The 22015-nt window shown below is 39.2% G+C and overlaps 1 protein-coding gene across 1 annotated transcript in view; it reads left to right on the top strand.

The window, feature by feature from the left end:
* The window catches only part of LOC124789512, a 218228-nt gene extending 199102 nt beyond the window's left edge, over window positions 1-19126 (top strand). Inside the window, exon 7 of the mRNA XM_047256898.1 lies at window positions 18262-19126. Coding sequence (XP_047112854.1) covers window positions 18262-18670 — 409 coding nt within the window. The 3' untranslated portion in view covers window positions 18671-19126. The remainder of the gene's footprint in view (window positions 1-18261) is intronic.
* The last annotated feature ends 2889 nt before the right edge of the window (window positions 19127-22015 follow it).

Here is a 22015-nt window from a genome sequence, read left to right as displayed (position 1 = left end):
ACCTGCCAGCACTTTCGTTCAATAAGTCACATCATCTGTGTTTAAAGAAAATCTTTGTCAAATAATATTTCATTTTCTAAAACTACTTTGTGAAATTCCCTTAATTTAATTTGAGATACTATATAAACATGATTAACAACTGTCTAACATGTAACAAAGAACATAATAATAAAGGACCCACTGAAACACATGTGAAACAAGAAAATGGTCAAATGAATAACAAAAGATAAGAGTAGTTATCACCAGGAAAGCTCCAAAACAGGATGTTTGTTAATGGGACAAGCACCTTAGACACGAAATCTTACAGGGGATCTGTGACAATGTTGGCACTAATGATTATACACTTGCCTTGATCACCATAATTTTTTTCTGCATTTCTAATTTCTCTTGATGAGTTTTGGGTTGCCCCACCATCACATTTTTAACATCAACACACAGTATCTTGTCACTTATAATCATTCCATTACAACACCAGTGCCCAAATTGGGCATTAGGCATGGGTGCCAGCTCAAACTTACAAGGCACACTCCATATGATAGCTGAACTGGTATGTATTTGGTTCACATTAAACGGTTTCAATAAAACAAAAATATTAGGAAAATGATAAGATTGCTACTTACCATAAAGATTACATTTTGAGTTGCAGACAAGCACAACAAAAAGACTGTTTGACTTTTAGCTTTCGGCCTAAGCCATCTTCAGAAAAGAAAGCATGTATACAGTCATATGAGCAAATACCCCTAACACGCACATGACCACCACCTCCAGCAGCTTACACCCAAATGCAGCTGTCACATAGGAAAGCAGCAATAAGGAGAGGGCAGGGAAGGGGGAGGGATAGAATGTTATGGTTGGGGGTTAGTGAAGGTTGCTGTCTGGCAGTGCCTGCAAAAACTAGAGGGATGCATGACAAGGCTGTTAGGTGTAGCATCGGGAGGCTATAAGGCAAGGAGGGTGAGGGGCAGGGCGAGAGCAGAAAAGGAGAGGAGCAGGGAAGAGGAAAGATGGGCTGGTGCATTGGCAAGGGGTGGCACACAATGAGGGTGGGGGATGTGAATGTGGAGTAGGTGATAGAACAGAGGGGGTAGAAACTGTTGGATGGAGGGTTTGAGGACAATAGGTTACTGTAGGTTTTGGAAGGGGTAAGTATGGTTGTTGTAAGGATAACTCCCCTCTGATGGGGTAGGATAAGCCTGTGACAGGACTGGAATAGAAAGTGTGGTGTTGCTGGTTCAGACAGGTCTTGCACCTGGGTCTTCCACAGAGATATGATTCCTGTGGCAAGGATTGGGAGTGGCAGGGGGTTGGACTAGGACGTTGTAAAGGTTGAGTAGTGACAGAACACCAATTTAGGAGAGGCAGGAATGATCTTAATTAAAATATCCCTCATTTCAGGGCATTGTGATAGGTAATCAAAGCCCTGACAAAGGATGTGGTTCAGTTGTTCCAGTCCAGGGTGGTACTGAGTGACAAAGAAGTGCCTCCTTGTAGCTCAGTCTTGGTGGTGGTGGGAGGATTGGGGCTGTGTGGGGAAATGGCATGGGAGCTCTATTTACAGAGTAAGTCTGGGGTTAGTATCTGTCTGTAAAGGCCTTGGTGAGACCTTCAGTATACTGGGCAAGGGGGTTCTTGTCACTGCAAATACAACATTTCCAAGAGTCCAGGCTGTATGGGAGGGATATTTTGGTGTGGAAGGAATGACAGTTGTTGAAATGCAGGTACTGTTTTTGGTTGGTGGAATTAAAGAGGACAGAGGACAGAGGTGTTGGTGGAACTACCAGGGAAGAGCAAGTCAACAGCCAGGAAGGTATCATGGTGGGTTGGGGAAGACCAGGTAAAGAGGGTGGGAGAGATATTGTGGTTGTGAAAGAAAGAGGATTGAGTGTCTTGTCCCTGCATCCAGATCATGAAGGTATCATCAATGAACCTGAACCAGACAAGGGGTATGGGATTTTGGGAGGCTAGGATGGTTTCCTCTAGGTGGCCCATTGGCCCATAAACATGTTGGCATAGGACGGTGCAATGTGGGTGCTCATGGCTGTGCCACAGATTTGTCTGAATACCTTCCCTTCAAAGGAGCAATAGTAGTGTGTTAGGGTAAAGTTGGTAAGACTGAGATTCTACCAATCCCCAGCCCTCACAAATCTGATGTTGCAAAAACACATGTCCACCACCCAGGCAGCCAGAACCACCTCTGCTCTGTCTGTAAGATAACACTACTGTGCAATCCCAGCTACATACATCACATCTCTGAAATTGACTCCTTTGCTCTCCAGCGTAAGTTATCCAACCTACTGACATCCTATTGCTGCCTTGGGGCACCACTATCCAACTCCAGTTCTAACCACAGTGTTCCTCCTTGTCAACCCCTCATAGCATCCAGACCCTGCCTAGTTGACCTTCTCAACTTGCCATAGCCCCCAAAACTCCCAAGCAACATTCTGCTAATTCCAGAGCTGCAACATTCCAGAACATTGCTGTTAACCTTTCCAGAAAATCCTCAGCCCCACAGGAGTTTCAGTCCTATTCAAAGACCTTGCCTTTAGCCCTACACCCAAATTTAACCATGTTTGACTTGTCAAAGATGTACTCTCCTTCCCTTGATCCCTGCAGTGGAAACACTTCTTTGCCATTAGTCCCTCCTACCAAAGCCAACCTAAGCCCAACATTGAACCCTATCTCTCTCAGTTCATACCACCATCCAACTGCAGTCCTTTCCACCTTCCACCTCCTGATCACATTCCATGAATTCCTTACCTCCAACTTGACCTCACCATCTATCCCCATGTCTCTTCCTAAGAACACCAACCTTTCAGCAGAAAAAAGGACAGTCATACACAACTGAAAAACAAATCCTGACCTAATCGTCCCACCTGCAGATGAAGGCTCCACCACTATCATTATGAATCACAGTGATTACCTGGTGGTGGACCTCTGTCAATTACCTGACACCTCCACCTACAAACTCTGATAGAGTGATCCCATCCCAGAAGTACAAGACAACCTTCAATCCTTTCTTAAAACCTTAGGCCATTCCCAAACCTCTTCCCTGAATCCATTTTCCTCCTCACCCCTTTGACACCCCACATATCCACCTTCCCAAAATTTGCACACCCAGCAGTCCGGACACCCCATTGAAGCTAATTATTGTGCCCTGACTAAATGAATTTCGCCCTCATTGGCCAATATCTGCACCCAATTGCCCAGAATCTAGTCCCCCACATCAAAGATACCACTTCCTTCTCTGACTCTCCAACATCCCCACCCCTTTACCTACAGGATCCCTTCTTATCACTGTTTACATCATTTCCCTGAACACCAACGTCCCTCATGCCAATGGTCTTGCCACTATTGAACACTACCTTTCCCAAAGTCCTCTAACCTTGGAACACACCATGTTGCACCCCACCAACTTTATCTTAACACACAACTACTTCTCCTTTGAAAGGAAGGCATACAAATAAATCTGGAGCACAGTCATGGAAACCCGAATGTCACCCTCCTTTACCAACCTGTTTATGGGCCCTCCAGAAAAAAACCTTCCTAGTTTCCCAAAACCCCATACCCCTGGTCTGGTTCAGATGCACTGATGTTATCTTCATGATCTGGTCTCAGGGCAAAGACACACTGTTCTCATTCCTTGACAACTTCAATACCTTTTGTCCATCCACTTCTCCTGGTCCTCCTCAACCCAACGTGCCACCTTCCTAGACATTGACCTCCTTCTTTCTGATGACTCCATCCACACTTCTGGCAACATTAAACCCACCAACCACCAACAACACCTGCATTTCATCAGTTTTTATCCCTTCCACACCACAAAATGCCTTTCATACAACCTGGCCATCCAGAAATGGCATATCAGCAATAACAAGAACTCCTTTACCCAGTACACTGAAGGTCTCACCAAAGCCTCACAGACAGGCACTATGACCCAGACCTTTTCCATAAACAGATTTCCCCTCCAGTTTCCCCACACATACCCCAATTCTCCCATCACCAAGAATCAGCTGCAAAGCAGTGATGCCTTCTTCATCCAATACAACCCTGGACTGCAACAACTGAACCACATCCTTCTTCATAATGCCCTGAAATAAGGGGAATCCTACCCAAGATCATTCCAGCCCCTCCTAAAATGGTGTTCCTCCACAATATTCTAGTCCTAACCCCTTGACACAGGGATCATATCCCTGTGGATGACCCAGGTCCAAGACCTGCCCAATTGACCCACGCAGCACTTCCTATTCCAGTCCTGCCATAGGCTTATCTTACCCCATCAGAGGTGAGCCACCTGTGAAAGCAACCACATCATACACCAGCTCTGCTCTAACCGTTGCACAGCATTTTGTATTGGTATGACGAGCAACTGGCTGTCCATCAGGGTGGAAGACCATCACCAACTTTATGGCCAAGAGCATGGTAGACCACCCTGTGGCACAAAGTGCAGCTGAACATAATATGCTTGTTTACAATGACTGCTTCATAGCCCAAGCCATCTGGATCCTCCCCTCCACCACCACTATTCTGAACTGTGCAGATGGGCCTTATCCCCACACTTCCAAAATTATCCCAGCCTCAACTTTCAAAAACCTACTGCCTGCACATCCTCCATCCAACAGTTTCTGTTCCCTCTGTCCAATCACCTCCTTCCTATTCATGTCCACCACCCTCATTGTGTGCCACCCTCTGCCAACACATCCACCCATCTTTTCCTTCCTTGCTCCCCTCCTTTTCCACTCTCCCACCTCCCCTCCTCACTCCTCCCGACACTGCACTTAGCAGCTTGTCATGCCTCCATCTTGTCCCTGCATATTCTGCCAGACAGCAGTCTTCTCTCCCCCAACCTGTACCCTGTTATCCCTCCCCCTTTCCTGCCACACTCTAGATTATCACTATTGTTCTACATGAGAGTTGCATTCTGGCCCAAGCTGCCAAAGATGGTGGTCATTTGTGTGTGTGATGTGCATCCTTGTATGAATGTGTGTGTCTGTGTGTGTGTGTGTGTGTGTGTGTGTGTGTGTGTGTGTGTGTTTTCTTTTCTGAATAAAGCTTAGGACAGTCGCTAAATGCACAACAGACTTTTTGTTGTGCCTGTCTGCACTCAATGTGTTATCCTTATGGCGAGCAGTACTCTATAATTTTCCTAATATGGTTGATATCCCAACTTGGAGTTTCCATTTTCTAGTTTTCCTAAGCTAAATTGTTCTGGCACTGTCACCTAACTGGTATGAAGGGTTATATGTGGTTGAGTGGATTGTTTTGCAGATTTTCATCCCTTTTTGTCTTAAGGTGCTATCTTTCGTGTAAGTATTCATTCTGCAGAAATAAACAGTAAGAATATTATGTATTATAGAGAACCACAATCCTAAAGAGGTATCCTTAAAGATATAGATACTCTTGCACTACCAACCCATTTCTTTTACTCCTTAATTGTTTTTGCTGCTGACAATAAAAAAACTGCTTCATTTCAAATGTGATTTACATATTCTCACTGTTGTTGTTGTTGTTGTTGTCTTCAGTCCTGAGACTGGTTTGATGCAGCTCTCCATGCTAATCTATCCTGTGCAAGCTCCTTCATCTCCCAGTACCTACTGCAACCTACATCCTTCTGAATCTGATTAGTGTATTCATCTCTTGATCTCCCTCTACGATTTTTACCCTCCACGCTGCCCTCCAATGCTAAATTTGTGATACCTTGATGCCTCAGGACATGTCCTACCAACCGATCCCTTCTTCTAGTCAAGTTGTGCCACAAACTTCTCTTCTCCCCAATCCTATTCAATACCTCCTCATTAGTTACGTGATCTACCCACCTAATCTTCAACATTCTTCTGTAGCACCACATTTTGAAAGCTTCTATTCTCTTCTTGTCGAAACTATTTATTGTCCATGTTTCACTTCCACACATGGCTACACTCCATACAAATACTTTCAGAAACGACTTCCTGACAAATCTGTACTCGATGTTAACAAATTTCTCTTCTTCAGAAACGCTTTCCTTGCCATTGCCAGTCTACATTTTATATCCTCTCTACTTCGACGATCATCAGTTATTTTGCTCCCCAAATAGCAAAACTCCTTTACTACTTTAAGTGTCTCATTTCCTAATCTAATTCCCTCAGCATCACCCGACTTAATTTGACTACATTCCATTATCCTCGTTTTGCTTTTGTTGATGTTCATCTTATATTCTCCTTTCAAGACACTGTCCATTCCGTTCAACTGCTCTTCCAGGTCCTTTGCTGTCTCTGATAGAATTATAATCTCATCGGTGAACCTCAAAGTTTTTATTTCTTCTCTCTGGATTTTAATACCTACTCCGAATTTTTCTTTTGTTTCCTTTACTGCTTGCTCAATATACAGATTGAATAACATTGGGGAGAGGCTACAACCCTCTCTCACTCCCTTCCCAACCACTGCTTCCCTTTCATGCCCCTCGGCTCTTATAACTGCCATCTGGTTTCTGTACAAATTGTAAATAGCCTTTTGCTCCCTGTATTTTACCCCTGCCACATTCAGAATTTCAAAGAGAGTATTCCAGTCAACATTGTCAAAAGCTTTCTCTAAGTCTACAAATGCTAGAAACGTCGGTTTGCCTTTCCTTAATCTTTCTACTAAGATAAGTCTTAAGGTCAGTATTGCCTCACATGTTCCAACAATTCTACGGAATCCAAACTGATCTTCCCGAGGTCGGCTTCTACCAGTTTTTCCATTCGTCTGTAAAGAATTCGTGTTAGTATTTTGCAGCTGTGACTTATTAAACTGTTAGTTCGGTAATTTTCACATCTGTCAACACCTGCTTTCTTTGGGATTGGAATTATTATATTCTTCTTGAAGTGTGAGGGTATTTCACCTGTCTCGTACATCTTGCTCACCAGATGGTAGAGTTTTGTCAGGACTGGCTCTCCCAAGGCCGTCAGTAGTTCTAATGGAATGTAGTCTACTCCCGGGGCCTTGTTTTGATCAGGTCTTTCAGTGCTCTGTCAAACTCTTCACGCAGTTTCTTATCTCCCATTCCATCTTCATCTACATCCTCTTCCATTTCCATAATATTGTCCTCAAGTACATCACCCTTGTATATACCCTCTATATGCTCCTTCCACCTTTCTGCTTTCCCCTCTTTGCTTAGAACTGGGTTTCCATCTGAGCTCTTGATATTCATACAAGGGGCTCTCTTTTCTCCAAAGGTCTCTTTAATTTTCCTGTAGGCTGTATCTATCTTACCCCTAGTGAGATAAGCCTCTACATCCTTACATTTGTCCTCTAGTCATGCCTCACTAAGTGACACAAATATAATTTTGACATATATCTTGTCTCTTTGGGTAGTTTTCATGGAGGAGTTATACATTTGACATAAAGATCTTTAACAAGTTCCCCATCTAACATAAAGAAAGAAACTGTGAATATCTGCCAGTTTGAATATCTGCCAATCCAAAAGCTAATTAGCCACTCCTAAAGATTATCTGTATATTTAGATGTGAGAATTCGGAATTCCTTTTAGTTTCATGGCAAGTAACAGTATACATTATAAAACTGTGTGAGAAGTAGTGGTACACTGTAAAGAAGCCTCAGTGTAAGTAACTATTTTATTTGAAAAATACCAATGTATTCATGTAAATACTAAGCCACCAGGAGGAAACCAATAGCTACTATTTGATGCAACTGAGGAAACAGCAGTTGTTTCCTTCAAAATAGTGTCTTTCCTGCTAGTTTTTTGGTTATATTTAGTGAGCATATACAAAAATAGAACTGAACAGTATAGTGATACTTTTTGGATAATACAGTGTGCAAATAAGTTACTTGTCTTTTGTTAATACATTAATTGACTTATTCCATATGACTGAAGATAGGATCTGTGGAACATCAATTCCACAGGGTATCTTTTCAGACTGATTGAAGTATGTAATTGTTAGACCACTCTTTAAAAAATAAATTAGAACAGATATTAATAATTACTCATTTCATTGTAAACTTTTTTTAAAAATATTTTTAGAAGGGTAATGCACTTAAGAATAGTTGACTATGTCTGTAAATACGATACTGTATTCTGAGTCTGTTACAATTAGGATTCTAGAAGGGCCTCTCCACTGACCATGCCATCTGCTATTTTGTTGACTGTGTAGGAATGTACCTGAAGGCAAAATTTTACTTTCCATGACTTTACTCGATCTGTTTAAGGCATTGGATTGAAAAAATCACAACAGGTATTTGCCAATACTGAAAGTGTATGGCTTTCAAGATACAATGAGTACATGGGTTTCTTCTTATGTATCAGTAAGTGATTGGAAGCAGAGAGTCATCTTAGAGAGCTCTTGCAGTTTTCACAGTTGAAAGGTTGAGTTTTGCTTTTTAACTAACATACTTGTGCTAACAGCAAACATTACAGCTTTTGAACTCTCTCTTGAAAATTATTTATGTAGCATAAGAATAAGAGCAATCCTTATGCCCCTCCCCCTCCTCACCTCACGTCATGTTCCTCCACTCTGAGTTTAGTTTTATTCCTGCCAGTCTGTCAATGTGACCCTTTGTCTTCCATTAAGAATGTGAAATGCCATTAATGCAACAACATTTTAGTTGCTCAATTATAATTTTGCGGGTCACACAATCAATGGCTTCGGCAAGTTTACAGAATATACAAACAGGAAAATTTTCCGTGTGTTGATTTATTTATTGTACAGTTTTTAAGCCCAATATTAAATATAATACAGACAATAACACATGTAATTTACTAACAGACATCCAAATTTTTGATATAATCAATTGTGTCATTCATTGCTATCAGGAAATCATCAGAAGTACCACAACAGGCCCTGTTGGAACATTTGGTAACTATATGATGGACAGTTTGACTGGCTGCTCCACAATTTAAATTTGGAGATGGAGCCTTATCACCTCTATGAAGAGAGTCCATGCTTTTGCCATGAATTCATGTTTGACATGAATGGTGTGTTTTATCCCATGTTGTAGGACGATATTGCTCTGCTAGTATTCCTATTGTGTGTTGCTGTACAAATTCCTCTATAGACTACTCTATAAAAAAGCCAAACTTAGAGGTGGTAGGGAAATTCTGCCTTAAACATGAGTCAGTACTGAATACTATTATAAATTACTTTCTCAAAAACTTCTGCAAACACTGACAGGAGAGAAATGGGTCTGCTGTAGTTAGAGGTGGTTAGCTCATCTCTAGTTTAAGTGATGGTTTCACTAGGGCATATCTAATTTTATCATGAAATACACTCTGAGTCTGTGGCTTCAGCAGCCAGAGACTGTGGTCATGCTTGTGTGAGTTGCATTTGTGTGTGTGTGTGTGTGTGTGTGTGTGTGTGTGTGTGTGTGTGTTTTATCTCCAACTAAGGTCTTGTAGGCCAAAAGCTCATTTTCTGACAGTCTTTTTGTTGTGCCTATCCGAAACTCTGCATCTCTGCTATTTGGTGAGTAGCATCTGTCCTTTTCATAATATTGTTATATTCCATCCTGGATTTTCCATTGTTGAACTCTGAGTCTTTGGTTATGAATATGGCTGAAGGGTAATTTTATCGAGTCAGCAGAAGATTTTAATCTTTCTCTAAATACATCATCCCAACCATCATAATTACCACATTTTAGTTACATAATACATTTTGTAAACTACAAATGGGCTCCTCTTTTAAAAATTATTGCCTATTAGTGGTGTATGCAGTGTCTGCCAAAGTAATATAACTATTGTAAGCTACATCCACTTTAACACACTTTTTGTAGTCAGGGTTTGGTCTCCCTCTACAATGCTTTCAATATCCTATTTGAAAAGCTACCAGTCTCTCAAGAATTTTTGCTTTAGAAAGATGATTGTGTTCTTGGAAGACATCAGATTGACTGAATGCTTGTAGTACTAATTCTAAAATTTAGAACAGTGATTTTTCATTTGAACTCACTGTACACAGTTTCTCTGACATGTTCAGGATGTGATTTTTAAAGAGGTTTGCTACAAGTTTGTTATTATCGACCATTTGCTCATCATCTTTAATTAGTATATTGTCTTGTTCCCTGTCAGTTCCTATCTAACCATCCTACATACTATTTTGATTTCATTTTCAGAATTATTAGTTTCTGACATACTGTGAAAGCTTTTTCATATTTTTATAACTCATCTCAAAAAGAGCAATATCTTCTATGTCATGAAAAAAGTTACCCATCTATGTTCTTACTAGTCATGTTGTATAGTTCTGTCTCCATCTTAATTATATAATAATGCCTTTTGTAATCTCAGATTATGATGGATGCTGGGATAATGTGCATAATAAACATAGAAGGATAAATAGTAGAAGATAGGAACTGGTCAAGAGGAATGGATGGCAAGCTGCCTGGTAGAATTTTGCATCAAGATCAATTTAATCATTGCTAAAACTTGGTTTAAAAATCATGAAAGAAGATTGTTTACATGGAAGAGACCTAAAGACACTGGAAGGATTCATATAGATTACATAATGGTAAGACAAAGGTTTCCAAATCACATTTTGACTGCAAATCATTTCCAGGAGCAGATGTGAACTACTACTGTAATTTGCTGGTTATGAACTGCAGAATAAAACTAAATAAACTGCAGAAAGGCAGAAAATTTGGATAATTTGAAAGAACCAGAGGTTGTTGGGAGTTTCAAAGGAAGCATCAGGCAAAAGTTCCTCCAGATGTAACCAGACACTTTTGAGAAAACCTAAGTTCACTAGTACATAAGTTCCCCAACTGTACTCATCATTGGAGGAGACTTAAATCATCAAACAGTCAGTTTGAAAAATTACAGTGGGAATGACAAGATGATCTGTATAACATTACTAAATGTGTTTTCCGAAACCTACCTAACACAGGTCGTTCAGAACCCCACTCATGATGAATCTAATAGCTACAAATTGACATGATTTCTTTGAGGATGTTCACTTGGAAACTGATATCAGTGACCAAGAGGCAGTTATAGCAAAAATGATTAACAAATACAAATGGCAACTAAAACAAGGAGAAGCATTTCTTATATTTTCAGCAGACTAGATATAAGTGCAGTAGTGGCATTTCTCACAATAAGAAAATTGAAACATTTAGCTCTGGATAGGAGCATGTAGAAGAATTGTGGCCCATATTTAGAACAGTAATCAACCATGCACTTTATAGATATGTACCTAGGAGAACAGTTCATGGTGGGACGGGCACTCCATGGTATACAGTCACTGTAAAGAACTTCCAAAGAAACTGGCTATACTATGTAACAGAACTAAAAGAAAGTATAGGACTATATAAAGACAGGGAAATGCTGAATAAACTACATTTGGCTGTCAAGAGAGTAAAGCCTTCAAAAAAATACTGTAGCAAAATACTATCAAAGGATCTCTCACAAATCCAAGAGAAATTTTGTTTGTATGTAAAGTATGTTAATGGTACCAAAGTTAATGTTCAGAAAATCATGGACTAATAGGGACTGAAATTGAGGGTAGCAAAACAAGAGCAGAAACACTGAAGTTGGTTTCAAAATGTTCCTTTACAAACGAAAATCCAAGAGTATTGCTCCAGTTCAATTCTTACACTACTGCAAAGATGAGTGAAATATATATTGGTGTCAGTGGTGTTGAGAAATAGCTGAAATCGCTAAAATTAATCAAAGCACCAGGACCTGATGGAATCCCTATCAGATTCTCTACCATATTTGCAGCAGAGTTAGCTGATCTTTTAACTACAGTCTACCTTGTATTCTTTGAACAAAAAACACTGTCCAGTGGTTGGAAGAAAGCTTGGTCACACCCATCTACAAGAAGGGTAGTAGCTATGATCCACCATCCAATATCCTTGATACCTATTTGTTGTAGACTATTATAACATACTCTGAGCTCAGAGATAATGAGGTACCTCGAACATAATGACTTTCTCTGTGCCAACAATCATGAATTCTGAAAACATTAATCATATGTAACCAAACTTGCACTTTCCAAAAATGACATCTTGAAAATTACAGATCAAGGCAGTCAGATCGATGTTGTACTTCTCAGTTTCTGAAAAGCATAGGACGCAGCAGCATATCTACACATATCATCATAAGCATGATCATATGAGGTATCAAGAGAAATTTGTGACTGGGTTGAGGATTCTTTGGTAGTGAGAACACAGCTTGTTACATTGGATAAAGAGTCATCAAAAGTTGCAGAAATGATTTCGGATGTGCCCAGGAAAGTGTGTAAGGACTTCCGTTTGTCATGTTGTATATTAATGACCTCACAGAGAATACAACCTAGTTCATCAACATCTGCAGATCTAGGGAGAAACAAATCAGGAAGTTGACATATTTTGCATATTTCATTCGATAATGTCATTTGGGATAATGTTCTGGGGTAACTCATGTTTAAAAAAGGAAGCCTCCATTGCTCAAAAATGTGCTTTAGGAATAATATGTGGGGAACACCCAAGATCATCTTACAGAAATCTGTTTAAGGAGTTGGCATTCTGACTATTTCTTCACAGTACATTTACTTCTTTTTGAAGTTTACTGTAAATAATCCACTGCAGTTCAAAAGGAACAATAATGTATAAAATTACGATGCCAAAAGGAAAAATAACATTCATTACTCCACATTAAGTCTTCTTTAGCAAAAAAAGGGATGCACAGTGCTGTAACCAAAATTTTTGATAACTTGACTGTGATATAAAATGTCTGCAAGACACAAAAATAAATCCTGAAACAAAATGAAAAGGTTTCTCCTTGATAGCCCCTTCTATCCTGTACAATAATTCCTGTTACAGTAGTGTGTAAACCACAATGGGTAGGCATTACTAAATCACATCTGCATATTTAATAAAAGATTTTTAAAAAATTACAAATGTTCAGCATGTACCCATATTTATAAATTAATTTGCAATGTGAATATAAATGACTCGTTTCAGATCATTACAATTTATCATGCAAATGTTCCATGGAACATGAAACTAACGAACTAACTTAATAGTAACCTCAGACTGTTTGCAATGTTGCAGATATCAACATTATCTGGCATGAAATACTATCTGAAAAAAGCTGCACAAATATTCAGCCAGAACTCAAAAAGATTTCAAAATTATTTAAAGATTGTTAACTTGCTTTAAATTTTCAAAATTGTAAAAATGTGCACTTCACAAAATAAAAAAGATAGAAGTATCCTATGAGTACAGTATAATGAGTCACAGTTGTAATGGACAGCTCATACAAATACCTGGGTGTAACATTTCATAGGTATATGAAATTAAACAATTACATAGGCTCAGTCATAGGTAAAGCAAGTGGCAGACTTTAGTTTATTGTCAGAATACTTGGTAAATGCAATCAGTCTAGAAAGGAGATTGCTTACAAATCACTCATATGATACATCCTAGAATACTGTTCAAGTGTGTTAGACCAGTACCAAATAGAGCTAACAGGGGATATTGAATGTTTTCATAAAAGGGCAGCACAAATAGACAAAGGTTCCTTTAACCCATGAGAGAGTGTCACGGAAATGCTGAAATGGAAATGAGGGTTTAGCATCATTGGCTGGGAGGCCCCTTATGAGGCAGGTCCAGCCGCCTTGATGCAGCTCTTATTACATTCGACACCACATTGGGCGACCTGCATGCCAGATGGAGATGAAATGATGATAAAGGCAACACAACACCCAGTCCCTGAGTGGAGAAAATCCTCAACCCAGCAGAGAATCGAACCCGGGCACCTTAGGATGGCAGTCCATCACACTGACCATTCAGCTATCAGGGCAGACATGGAAATGCTGAAGAAACTGAACTGCCAGACATTTGAAGATAGCCACAAACTATCAACAGAAAACCTACTTATAAAGTTTCAAGAACCAGCTTCAAATGATGACTCTAGGAGTATGCTACAATCCCCTATGTATTGCTCCCTCAGGAATCATGAGGACAAGATCAGATTAAACACAGCACATGCAGAAGTGTTTAAAATCACTCTTTTCACATTCCATATGCCAATGGAATGGGGTGAATCCATAATAACTTGTACAGTGGGAAGTACCCTCTGCCATGTACTTCACAATAGAGTATGGATGTAGAGATAGCTACTGAAAGAGGCATAAGGAACATAAATGTGAGATGAATGGGTAGCCTTGAGAGATGAAATAGTGAAGGCAGCAGAGGATCAAATAGACAACTGAGAAGGTCCAGTAAAAATTATGGGATAACACACAAAATATTAAACCTAACTGATGAAAGGAGAAAGTATGAAAATTCTGTTAATGAAGCAGAGAAAATGGTGTACAGACATGTAAATCTGAGATTGACATGAAGTGCAAACTGGCAAATGACAAATGCAAAGTTGTAGACGCATCCTTGACTATGGGAAATATTACATGTAGTTCATAGGAAATTACAGAGATCTTTGAAGAAAAGAGAAGCACATGTGTTAATATTAAGAGCCCTAATACTAAGAGTATACTATAATACTAAGAGTATACTATTCCTTCCCCTCCCTGCCCCAGCCTCCTCCTTAGCCCCACCCAGTCACCACTACCATCATGCACTGGTGCTGCTGCTCGCAGTGTAGTTTCAGCTCTCTGAGACTGCAGATGTGTGTTTGTGTGTGTGTGTGTGTGTGTGTGTGTGTGTGTGTGTGTGTGTGTGTGTGTGTGTGTGTTTGTGTGTGTGTCTGTGTGTGTGTGTGTGTGTATGTGTGTCTACTGCTGACAAAGTCTTAATGGCCGAAAGCTATGAGTGTGTGAATCTTTTTATTGTGCCTATTGCGACTCAGCATCTCCACTATATGGTGAGTAGCAACTTTCCTTCTCTGGTATTGATACAGTCCATCCTGTATTTTCCATTGTTTGACAATGGCCAATGTCGTAGGTGAAATGCAGAGTGGCAATAGCAAGAAAGGTATTCCTAGAAAAAGGATTTTGTTAACATGGCGTGAAAATTTAAATGTGAAGAGTTCTTTTTTGAACCTGTTTGCCTGGAGTGTAGACTTGTTTTGAAGTGAAAACATAGATGAGAAGCAGTTCAGATAAGGAAAAGAGAAGCTTATGAAATGTGGCACTAAACAAGAATGTTGAACATTAGATGAGTAGATAGAACAAAGAATGAGGAAGTACTGAAACAAATTGGGGAAAAATCTGTATTGCATGCTCTGTTAAGAGTCCTTTACAAATGTCACATAGAATGGTGATTAACAAGTTCCACTCAGACAAATCAGTTAGTATTCTATTATAGGTTATTTCCTAAGACTTTCTGAAAAGAAAGGAAAGAGTGGTATAGATCTGTAATTAGATGTACTTTAGTTTTGTTCAGTTTCATAAATGGATATTACTGCAGCATATTTAAGTCTGTCTAGAAATATGTTCTGAGTCACTGATTGATTACAGATTACCTTACAGATAATCCTATCAAATCAGCATTGGATTTTAATATTTTGGTAGAAACATTGCCAAAGCCAGCAGAATGTCTTCTTTTTAGTAAGCTGACATTTTCTGCAATCATCTTAGAAGTTCATCCACCCTGGTAGCTGAGTGGTCAGTGAGACAGAACAGCATGCCAAGGGGCCTGGGTTCAATTCTCATCTGGGCTGCAGATTTTCTTTGCTCAGGGAATGGGTGTTGTGCTGTCCTATTCATCATCATCTCATCCTCATTGACATACAAGTCACCGAATGGGGTCAACTCAAAAGACTTTCACCAGACGAATGATCTACCCAATGGGAGGGCCTAGCCACATGACATTTCATCTTAGAAGTTGCATTTTGAAACTAATGTCTGTTGGTGGAGCATGCAGTGTCTACAGAAGTAACTCTAATGCACCTTTATTTGCTTCCATATTAGTTGGTGCAATGTTTGCTGCCTCACTGAGGAAGTATTCACTGCATGTGGTGGTTGATGTCTCAAAAAAAGTCAATCTGTTGAAGAATTATGAAACATGTTTTATGCACACGTATTACAACTTCTTGGAGAATGAAAATCTGCTCTATGCAAATCAACATATGGTTTATACAAACAGAGACCTCCATGAGATCCACAGTGCTGTAGACACCAGCACTCATTGATACCATGTTTCTAGACCTCAGCAAGGTATTTTATACTGTCTTGCACTGCCCTTTAGTGAAAAAAATATGAGCTCACCAAGTATCGGACTAGTAGAATGTGTTGGAAGCTATTTAAGGCTCTTTGAAAATTATGCAGTTCTCTATAAGAAGGTTGATGCCAGAAGACAGTAAGGCTTTCCAGCAAGACCTACAGAGGATTGATAAATGCTGCAGGGGCTGGCAGTTGAACCTGAATCAAATAAATACAATATAGGAAAAGAAATTCACTGTTGTACAACTTACACTTCTGATACTGAGTTACTGGAAACAGTATCTACCATAAAATATCTAGGAGTATCTATCCAGAGTGACCTTAAGTGGAATGACAACATAAAACAAATAACAGGAAAAGCAGATTACAGACTGAGCTACAGTGGAGGAATCTTAAGGAAATGTAATTCATTCACTAAATAAATTGCTTGCAAATTGTTCATTCAACCAATTCTTTTGTTCATCAACCAGGGACCCTTACAGGTAGGACTGATAGAAGATCCTAGGAAGAGTAGCACATTTTGTCACAGGATCATTCAGTTGGCACAAGAGCATTACTGAGATGCTCAACAAACTCCCACTACAAGAGAGGTGTTAAGCATCATGGAAAGGTTGACCATTGAAATTTGAAGAGGATACTTTCCAGAAAAGAATGAACTGTGACAGAAGACCAAACAACAGGGGACTGACGTACTAGGACTTGCACTGATGCTATGGAATAGTGCATTGATAATGGCTAGGCACTAGCCAAGATCTAGACTTGCCTAACAAAACCTGAAAGAAAAGGAAGACTGATTGCTGTGCTCTGTCATTTGAAAATCATATCACAGTCGCTGATTGCACCATTCCTAATGGAAGGTGACTTGACTTTCCAGGAAGAGCTGGGCAACATATTACTTCCCCACAAATACATCACATGGAATGACTACAATGAAAAATTTGAGAAGTTAGAGCTAATACAGAGGATTACCAAAAATCATTCTTCTACACATCATTTGCAAATGGAACAGGGGAGAAGGGATAAACTAGTGGTACCCTCTGCCACACACTATAAGGTGGCTAGCAGAGTATTTATGTAGATGTAGAAAGTGTCGCCATTTCTGTCAATCTCATTTTCTGGGGGTTTAATTTCACTTGGGTCACTATATTTGTTTGTTTCTTGTTTAAGAGCATCTCTTCCTAGCACAAGGTACTTTAATGCTTGTGTTAGCCTCCCCTTATCCTTGTTTCCATTCAATTTTGACATTATTTGTTTTAGAGGGAAACAACCTCAAAGTCCTGCCAGAATATGTTTAAGTAAGAGTTTGTATTGTCTGTTTTATACATTTCTTCCCAGCTTTCTTCCCATAATTCCTGTCCAATTGCTGGGACCGAGTCACTGTTTATGATTCTGTGATACAATACTATGCCTCTTTGATATATACCTAACTGGTCAGTATACTTCTTTGTTAACATTCAAAAATCATGATTATATAAAGCACTGACTATTCATTTTCAGCTAAATCACTGCAGGTTGTTCGGTATAAAAACCAATGGTTAATGGATATTGTAATGTGTCCTTCAGTTGTCATAGGGAATTTTAGTGTAGTCCTCTATGCGCCCTCAATCAGTTTCTATAGACAGACTAAGAAAATTATGGGCAATGTAAATGGGTTACATAAAATGAAGAAGATTATGATGTGGTCAACACAGAAAGTGGACCTTTTTTAATATTTAATCCTTGCAAAGCTCAATCAATCCAGCAGCCCTTCCAGAATCCAAATTGTGATTTACTAAGTGTGCTACTATCACCAAGGTTGGACACTGTTCTAGACTACATACCTTTTTCCAAAAGTTTGGGTAAAAATGCTCTGATTTCATGATGCATTAAATTACTTCATGGTTAACTTGTCAAGCTTAAGATATTTATGCAGGAAGAAGATAAATCTTCTGTTATCACTTCAAATACTAAATACATGCAAAACTGAATAGAAACTGTAACCATCATCAACAGTCCTTAGGAACTGTTGCAGTCCTAACTGCAACATAGAAGTGTTTGAACATTAGGTAATAAAATATTCTGGCATGGACAAAAGAAATATGTAGAATAAAGGCTTTATACTACATTTCTAATACTGTAACTATTATTTTGAATGTAAAAAAAGAGAGAGAAATTTAACTTTACATGATTTAATTGTTGTGGCTACTGTCTTTTATGATTCCAGTAATCGCTGCAATTTCTCCATCTGTGGCTGTCCTCGTCGATGCGTCACCACAAACTACATGGCATCTGTGAGAAACAGGAGAACTTTTCATACTACTGTAGAAAATCACAACATGAGTCAATTATATGTATTTTTCACTTTAAAAACAGTAACTACAGTTCAGGAACATTTTGACTATGATTTCACGATGTTTTTAGCAGATGTTGGTGCCATTCTAGGCTTTCTCCTTGGACTGTCAGTTCTTGGTCTAATTGCAATTCTAGAGCATGTGTTAGGAGTGCTTATTCAGTGTGTAAGTGTGGGCTGTGATAAAGAAAGTAAGCAACAAACATCTGCCATGAATAGAATAAATAACAGAATAGTTTTAAGTAAAACTGTAAATGAGCATATAACATTAAGAAAAATGTAGTGAAAATAGTATAGGAATGTTTATGTTGCAGACCAGAATGATTTACCAGTCAAATGTTTTAATAACCTGACCATTAGGAACACTTGCGGTCATTTTCAGTAGACATTCATATTGCTTGTATCTTGTTTGTGTAAGCAAAAGAATAATAGAAAGGTCAAAATTTTTTCAAAATGGTCTTCTATTATCATTGAATAAATCAGGAAATTAAGGGTACTGTGAACCTAAAACTTGCCTCACAATGTGTGTAAAAGGTGGAGTCCCAAGAACATCAACTTCACTTATAATGAAGATCCACTAGCAGAAGAAAACATTTTTGAAAGAACTGGCAAAATATGGAGCAGTCAGATGTCACGACATGGCACAAGAACTTACACTTATTACAGGGATAAAAATGTCGATGGACACTTTTATATGGACTACATGAAAAATACGTATTATTTTATCAGTTAAAAGAAGTTTAGTTATATAACAAACAAAAACTCCCCAAAAATCTAAAAAAAGTCAATTTGTGCAGAAGAAATCAAATAAATGTGATTAGAGACACCAATATTTTTTTATAAGTTGCATCTGTCAATAAAACTTTGCATACTTATTCTCATGTTCCATTTGACATAACATCTACTTCCAATGCAATAGCTGCCCAAATAATTCTTAATATCCTTTTGATGCCTGTAATAATAATACCCCACCCAATAACAACAATTGGGAAAAATACCACTTGCTGACAATAGAACCAACTGATTGCAGTTAAAACACCAATACAGCTGAGAAAAAAGCCAATGATGCTCTCAGAGATGTCCACAAATGGACACCAAACAACAGGATAGTAACACTAAATGTAAAGAAGACAATGTCTTTGTGGAAGTACTTAATTGCATCATAAATCATAAGGAGTTCCCTATCAATTGTTGACCATTTGGATTGGGAAACTGTCAGTTTATGAGAGCAAATTGGAGCTTTACTGCATACCAACTATGGAGGTGTCACTTGCATCTATGGTAAGAGTCAGTTGACCATCTGGGACTGGATGTGTGGTTATAATTGCATCAGTGAGACATTCTTTTGCATGATCGAAAGTGTTTAACATGCCCTTGGACTATTCAACAAACCCTTTTCCGTTTTTGTTGAGACCTGATAATGTGTCCATCAGTGGTGCTTATAAGGTAGCTACTTGAGACAGGCAGCATCGATATAAATTTAAAACTCCAAGAAAATGCCAGAATTTGTGGTAGTTGGAGCTGTCATATGACATCTGGCCTACCTGTTGTTGGTTTGATGCCTCTGGCACAGTATGTCGGCATGTGTAGAAACATTGTCATTGTCATGAGTGAGTGTGTTTATGCAACACACATAATGATTGGTGACAATTTGAAGTAGTTGTGCAAGCCAGCATGCCTGTAATGGAAAATCGCATGTGTGTGTAGCATGACTGAATTGGTTGTGGTAGTAGCAGGCTAGTAACCTGGATCAGCCACCAAGACCATTGCCACATTTTCTGGTATGGGCTTGGTGCCTTGTGCAGTCTGCTGCTCCAAAGTGGCAGTAACACCACCAACAGTGGAATTTAGCTGCACTCAGTGCTGTCCAGTGCATGGGGTAGGCTGCCAATTTGTAGAGTGCTGTGGTGGTGCTGTGGCTTCCTGGTTGATATGGTGCCTATCAGCAAAACATGTCTGCAGCACTTTTGTTGCTTGTGGAATCAACATCAGTTGTCTGTTGCAGTAGTTTGACAATCCAGCGATTCCACAAAGCAGGGTCATTCATGAGATTCATGCAACTGTAAACTGTTGATGGTGCCAAAGTTGTGGTTTTGTCTTGTCTCTGAGTTGGTCATCACACAGAGCATGTTGCATTGTTGCCCCACATTTTGCAAACTGCAGAAGCACTCAGCAGTGACAAACCATAGCACTGGCTGTTCTGTTCTGAATGGTGGCTGACTCAGTTCATAGTTTCTGTGAATGTGGAAGACCTTAGGGTTGTATGATCACAGTCAGCTAGTTCAGTGTTAAGAACGTGGGAGGCTGTGGTGAGGTAATGGATGTGGTACCCAGTACATCATCACACCCAACTGTTTGTGTCAGTACGCATGAGACAGGTTAGTGTTCAGACTCATCACACAGTGCAGGAGATGCCGATGATTCACGAAAGATATCACACTTATAGCAAATTCCACTTGTTCATTCGGTACATACCGATGCAGTTGGTAACTGACTGTTCATGGGTGTGGATGCAGACTGTGCAAATGTTCAAGCAAAACACATGAGGTGATTGGCATGAAATAGTTAGTTATTAGACATGATTGCCACATGCTGATTCACTGCACTGAGGTGTGAATTCACTGGGGGATCTTGTTCAGAGTCTAGGAATAGGATGTCTGTTGTATTGGCAACTGTCACGGTGTGGTGGCAGTCATTGTATCATTTAATATCATGATGCACTTGTGTTTTATCATGGAATGGTTTTGAACACAGTAATAAGCAGTAGCCCGTTTGCAATGAAAATTTACATATTGCATGTCCCAGTTGTACCTGATTTCAGTAGGAATGTACCAATAATGAGACAGAAGTGATGGTACTGATACATGATTATTGAATGAGCACTGTACATGACATTTATCCATTGACAAGCACAGCTCATAATGGACTACTGTCTTTGTCCGCTGCAAAGATCAGTCTTTGCTCACCCAGCAATGCTTGTAGGCATCGATATTGCCATAAACTGTACAACAGCTTGCACAAAGGATATTAAAAATCTAAAAGATCTCAGCACCTTTAGCCAAAGGCTTAAAACATTTATTAAATAACAGGTACTATAGTGTAAATTAATACACAAAATAGTCCTTGATCGCCAAATAATATCCTTGAACATGTAATATTTAATTTAATATCTGTGAACATATAATATGTAACTTAATATCTGTGAACATACGAAATATAACAATACATGACAGCTAAAAATGCTGTAGGAGTAATTATACAAACTACACAGAATGTAAGACATTATGTATATTATTTAATAAGAACCAATACCAGAGAAGGAAAGTTGCTACTCACCATATAGTGGCAATGCTGAGTCGCGATACGCACAATAAAAAGATCCACACAATCATAGCTTTCGGTCATTAAGGCCCTTGTCTGCAGTAGACACACATACACACATGCACACACGCACTTTTCCGCTGCTTCCCACCCCCACACTTTCTCCGTTCTATACCTCCTCAGTTTGCATCTCTTTTTCCCCCTGTGCATCCATTTCACCCTTTTCGTACTTTTCACACGTATTTGGGTGTATTTTTGCGTAATTTTTTGGACATAATTCTACTTTCTTACGTAATTTTTCGCATTT

The sequence above is a fragment of the Schistocerca piceifrons genome, chromosome 3 (assembly GCF_021461385.2).
Source record: "Schistocerca piceifrons isolate TAMUIC-IGC-003096 chromosome 3, iqSchPice1.1, whole genome shotgun sequence".
Lineage (NCBI taxonomy): Eukaryota > Metazoa > Arthropoda > Insecta > Orthoptera > Acrididae > Schistocerca > Schistocerca piceifrons.
Note: the sequence above shows the minus strand (reverse complement) of the source record. Positions and strands in the feature narration are given on the sequence as shown.